The 5976-nt window shown below is 41.1% G+C and overlaps 1 protein-coding gene across 1 annotated transcript; it reads right to left on the bottom strand.

Annotated features, from left to right (window-relative positions):
- Positions 1 to 4117: 4117 nt before the first annotated feature.
- Positions 4118 to 5481, bottom strand: LOC102703133 (peroxiredoxin-2E-1, chloroplastic). Its single transcript, XM_040525103.1, has 2 exons — positions 4601 to 5481; positions 4118 to 4527 (listed from the first exon to the last, which is right to left on the bottom strand). Exon 1 carries the CDS (start codon positions 5299 to 5301, stop codon positions 4624 to 4626), a length of 678 nt encoding a protein of 225 aa, XP_040381037.1. The 5' UTR covers positions 5302 to 5481; the 3' UTR covers positions 4118 to 4527; positions 4601 to 4623.
- Positions 5482 to 5976: the final 495 nt, after the last annotated feature.

Here is a 5976-nt window from a genome sequence, read left to right as displayed (position 1 = left end):
GTTAGATTTGGGCCCTAAGCGATATTAATAACCAAATCCAGGCACATGTGACAATGGCAAATAGGTGTGATGGTAATGTTATTTGAGGTGGAACTTTCATAAAGGGAACTGCACAACGAGGAAATGAGCAATGGGAAAGACAAATGAGAAGAATATGAGGTAATTAGTTGGTTGGCTGATAGGTGGGTTGCAATTAATCAATAAATAATGTTCCTCTTTAAAGGGCTTCATTGTATCATATTATTTTATGGTTAGATTGAAAAATGAGAAGGGTTGACAACATATTTTTCTAGGACCCATTTAAAGCTACTACACATTGAAAAAATTATACCTTCATATGACTAGCAATATACCCGTGCTAACACTATGACTCAATTTAATAATATAAATAAGATATTATATATTTTTAATGCAATCGTATATAAACCAAATATTCGAATTTGTTTGTCTATCAAATATTTGTTAATTTGATTATTTAAACAAACTTTAACAAAATAGCAGTAAACCATCGGTTAATAGTGACTGTTATATCTTTGTTAATTAATTATATGCTGGATCATATTATAATAATTTAAGAGTTTTGAAGTTTGAATAGTAATTGTAGAACTTGTAAGGCCATGTTTATATGTTAATTTTAGAAACATTGCAACAACAAGTTGGTATACTAATTTCAGAATCACTACAATATCAAGTTCACATATTACAATGGTAATTTTAATTAAATAATTTATTCATATTATCTGATATTAACATAAAATTTAAACTCTATAAAACTAAATTTAATGAAAAACACTTTATACAAACATGAGTTGCATCACATATAACTTTCCATCTTCCTACGGTTGGAAATCGACGCCTATGGTTGGTTTTCCAAACATCACCTAAGTACGTTTCTGCAGTTATGGTTCATTTCAAAATAAAATTTTTCCTATGGTCTTTAAAAAGAGGAGTTGTTTTGACTAAGGATAATTTATGAAGAGGAGATGGAAGGATACTACTAAGGCCGTGTTCGTTTGAGGGGAGGAGGGTGTTAGTTATCCGACTCGAAAAACGTAGTAATAGATTAGTATATGATTAATTAATTAAAAAATATAAAATAGATTAATATGATTTTTAAAACAACTTTTCTATAGAAAATTTTCGCAAAAAATACACCGTTTAGCAGTTCGGGAAGCGTGCGAGCGGAGAACGAGGGGTATAAGATAACTTATAGGGGCCTTGCCGAATGCAGCCTAAGTGCTGATTTTGTAATTCTAATGAAATAATACAATATATTCTCTTCGATTACCAACTTGCAAGATTCACGTGGAATGTTGTTTTTATAACATTTGGGATTCAACCGCCTACTACCATCGCTAATTTGTTTTGTAATTGGCTAAGTGGTGTTCAACTTAGGCTAAGACAGTATTTTTTGTTGGTATTGCAGCTATGTGGTAGGCAGTATGGCTTTGTAGAAATGATGTAATCTTCAATGGCTTTGAATCTAACTCCTTTTTTGCTAGTGATTTTCAAAGGAACATATTGTGCACTTCAATTACTTAATAAGGATGAGAGCACTAAGGTAAAAAAAAAAAAGATGTAAGGTTAATTTTACTAAGGATGAGAGCACTAAGGATGAGAGCACTAAGTTATATACGTGGATATGTTTAATATTATTAGAAAGTAGGTTAATTTTATCACGAAAAGTTAATGGAAGATACTATATTTTTTATTGTAAAACTTGGTAACTAGAGTTATAAAATTTTGGTACTGGCCGTAATTTGTTAAGAACCATAAAATTTCTTTTGAAAGTAACAAATACGGTAAGTATGGTACCCGGTGAATCGGTTTTGCTGCTTTGGGGCGTAAGTTGCTGCCCTCCAAACAGAAGGTGCCATGGCACAGAAATTATTACTGTTGTTGATGCTCACGATGGTCCAGTGGTCTAACATACTGACTGTTAACCATGCAATGCCATGAAGAGTGGCAAATCTGTCGTTTGGCTTTTGATGTTTCATATGTTCTGCATTTCAAACGTACAGCAAGCTAAACCTAAAAAGGAACATCCAAAACAGAGCTACGGTGGATAGTGACTACCATTATTCACTAATCGTAGAGCCGTAGAGAGGACCATCCAAAACAAAGCCCACGAAGACACCGTTGTTAATGTGATGGAGGAAGTGGTGATGTCTACGCTTGATGAGAGGCGGCGGGTGATGCGAGCTAAAGGGGTGGACGATGTGTGCAGTGTGAGATGGACGGGATTCGGTGTTTTGTCAAACTCTTTTTAATTTTGTTTATTTTATTTTTGATCTTATTTTTTGTGGTATGCTAAAAATAAAATTTGTGCTTTGAGCTAATTAGTTTTTTCTGTCGAATATAGTTTCGTGGCAATGCACGGGAACATAACTAGTTAATCTAAAAGTCAATGTTGAAAAATAAATTACAATGAGAAAACTCCAAAAATATATCCCAAATTAAGATTAAAAATTTAAATTTTGGTTTATACGCATAAACAAAAGTCAAAAGATGAGAATGTAACTTGTGGAGGTTGCCAAACATTTTAAATTTTTTTTATAATCTTTTTAACTGAATTGGCCACATGTGTATCACGTGGGACCAAAATAGGGGCATGTCCTTCAACAACTTGAGCCATAGCTAACAAGGACAAAAAGGCCTAGGACAAAAAGCCCGTTAAACACTGCCAATTTTCACCATGGAGAAAAATATGCAGCCCAAACTAACAAGGGGTGGCCTAGGCCGCGGCTAGGGTTGTAAGTGGGCTAGCCCGCGAATCCGCTTATAGTCCAATTAAGTGGGTACCCCAATAGACTATCCATTTAATTGACTTATAAGCGGGTTGGCAGGCCGATCCACTTACACCCTTAGCCACGGCCCATTTTTAGGTCCACACAGTACTGGGCTCAGGGCTTGGGGGTTAATTCATTTGGTCTTAGTGCTTCTTAGGAAGATAGAAATTTTATGACAAAACTCCTACAAAATCCCTCCAATCCGAATAGGACCTCAGGGCTAGAATTCAAGGAGAGGAAGGGGCTCTTTACATCCATGGATTTTTTTTTATCCCTTGTCATATTACATGTTTGGACATTAATTAGGAATATTAAATATAGGCTGATAACAAAACTAATTGCATAAATAAAAGTTATTTCATTAGCAAATTTTTAAGCCTAATTAATCCACGATTAGCAAATGTTTACTGTAGCATCACATTCGCTAATCATGAACTAATTAGGCTCAATAGATTCGTCTCGTAAAATAGTCTAAAGTATAAGGTGAGTTTTATTAATAGTCTATATTTAATACTTCTAATTAGTATAAGAACAAAAAAAAAGTTGGATGGAAACAAACAAGCACTAAATCAGATGGAGGCAAATATTTATTACTCCCTCAGATTCATAATTGTTGCCATTTTAAATAAAAGTCTTGTCAAAATTTTAAAACTTTGACTACTAACAACTTTCAAATACTAGCGGAATGCTCATGTTTTGCTATGGATAGAAGAAAATATATTATAGTATTGCCTAAAATAAATAAAATATAATTTTCCCATGAAATGTGTTACTTATTGGAATATTCGTCTAAATTTGATTGTTTTTAATATTAATATTAAAGTTCAAGAGGTAATTTCCTAAATTTGAAAAGTATAAAAGAGGCCATGAACTAGGGCAGATTCGCTGCAAACCACCAGCACCAGTGTCTTCTTTTAAAGAAATATAAAAGTATAGATTTAGCTTTGAAACACTAGCACAACATGCATAGATGAGTAGTCAAAGATAGATTTTGAATATCATGTTGTTGTAAAAAAACAAATAGAATTATCAAACGGGAGGAAGCAGAGGATAACTCGGAACCTTTTTGTTTCATCAATTGAACATGAGAAAAGAACAGAACATATCGTCAGTGCAACCGACAAAGTAAATACTAAACAACGAGTTCACCCAAAGCTCACTGCACCTCGTAGGAATTATTCCAGGATGAACATGCGTTAAATTCGAGAGCGTCTGTTCTTTCGGCAGAGTAGACAAAATGGGCATACCGACAAATCCATACATAAACAACGTCTGACCAAGTGACGAGTGACTAGTGCCCATTCAATCAAGAGGTAAACCAAAACGTGTCAACAAACGAAAGAAGAGCCTTTGTTCCATGCCAAGGGGCAAATGACCCCTGCTGGGCTTACCAAATCTCTAACCATTTTAACGACATCACAAGTTTCTTTATATAAAACCGACAGCAAACTGTGAACTCATGTCAAATTCAAAACATAACAAAAACCTTTTAAGGATCCTGAAGCACACCATTCCACAATTAACCGAGCAAAATCTCGTGTTTACTTAGCACTCCATGCTCCGTAGTCTGATCTGATGACAGTATAATATCAGAGAGCGTTTATTTAGCCCTCAGCATTTCCAACATCAAAGGAACCCAAGTTGCTGCTACCTGCCAACCACCTTGTGTTTACCTACTAACGCACACCATGTTCACTAGTAGTAGAAGCTGCCCGCATGAAAACAACCCAACAATAGTCTGCACCACCGTTACCGCGATGATTATTTTATTCAGAAAAAAAAAAGGAACAGGAAGCGACGAGCCGACGAACCGTGGCGATCCAGGGTGATTTGCTCAGAGCGCCTTGAGCATGTCCTCGGCGCTGCTGGTGGTGAAGGCGCCGCCCTCCTCGAGGTTGAGCACCTTGACCACGCCGTCCTCCGCCAGGAGCGCGTAGCGGCGGGACCGCACCCCGAGTCCGGCCGGCTTGTCGGAGAGGTCCAGCTCGACGCCCATGGCGCGGGCTAGTTCCCCGTTGCCGTCGGAGAGGAGGAGCACCTCGTCGCGGACGCCGAGGCTCTCCTTCCAGGCGCGCATCACGAACGCGTCGTTGACGGAGACGCAGGCCACGGTGTCGACCCCCTTGGCGCGGAGCTCCCCGGCCCTGGCGACGTACCCCGGGACGTGCTTCTGGGTGCAGGTGGGGGTGAACGCGCCGGGTACCGCGAAGAGGACCACCTTCTTCCCGGCGGTGAGGTCGCGCACGGTCACCGTCTTCAGCTCCCCGTCGGGCGAATCGAAGTAGGAGAGCGTCGCGTCGGGGAGCTTGTCCCCGACCGCGACGGTGGCCGCCGCCGCCGCCGACGCCGCCCTCCTCGGCGCGGCAGAGAGGACGCCAGCGCGGAGGGGGAGGCTGCCGCGGCGGGAGGCGAAGGAGAGGGAGAGGGAGCGGGAGGGGGAGGGGGAGGAGAGGAGGAGGCGCTTGCCGGCGGCGGCCGAGAAGGCGGCGAGGGCGGTGGCAGCGGCGGCCATGTTGCAGGTGGAGGCGGCGAGGGCGAAGTGTTCGAGGAAATGCCTGGTCGCTCGGGTGTGTTTTGACTTCGGGAGGCGTGCGTGAGCCCTAGATGTTGGGGGGAATGGGGGATCGCGATCTGGGGAACGCGAAGGGCGTGGGAGCGGCGGGTTTTGGCTGGCGTGTGGCGTGGCGTCTGCGGAGGGGAGGAGGAGGAGGAGGTTGGTGGGGGAAGAGGCGACGGGCTGCCGGCGCGTGCCGCGCTGTTGGGCTGGACGCGACAGGAGGCCCACTATTCCTAAGAGGTGGGAGGTGTTGGGCCGTTAAGAATGTGATCGTTTCGTGGACTAAATGAGAATGGGGATGGGTTAGATCTTTTCCTGCTTTGCAGAATGGGTTGGTTCTATTTTCTGTGTGGTTTGATCCTGTTTTTTTAGAGCAATTAGATTAGAGGTGGACAGAAAGTTCGTGACTCGTTAGCTCATCGACTCGTGACAAACTTGGTCTGGCTCGTTTTATTTTTCTAACGAGCCGAGCTAGTATTTTAACTTGTTAGAGATAACACCCCAGATTCACCGGCGTTTATTGATTTCATCCCAGAATACATGTTTCAGTACTTCATAGGTTCACGATATGATTTGTTGGTTCAAACTTTAATATTTATATACAATTTCATATGATTCGTATGTTTGAAC

This window comes from Oryza brachyantha, chromosome 6 (assembly GCF_000231095.2).
Source record: "Oryza brachyantha chromosome 6, ObraRS2, whole genome shotgun sequence".
In the NCBI taxonomy this organism is placed as follows: Eukaryota; Viridiplantae; Streptophyta; class Magnoliopsida; order Poales; family Poaceae; genus Oryza; species Oryza brachyantha.
This window is presented reverse-complemented; position numbering and strand designations above follow the sequence as displayed.

Coding starts and splice junctions, on each gene's coding strand:
- LOC102703133 (XM_040525103.1), bottom strand. CDS start 5,301: ATGGCCGCCGCTGCCACCGCCCTCGCCGCCTTCTCGGCCGCCGCCGGC.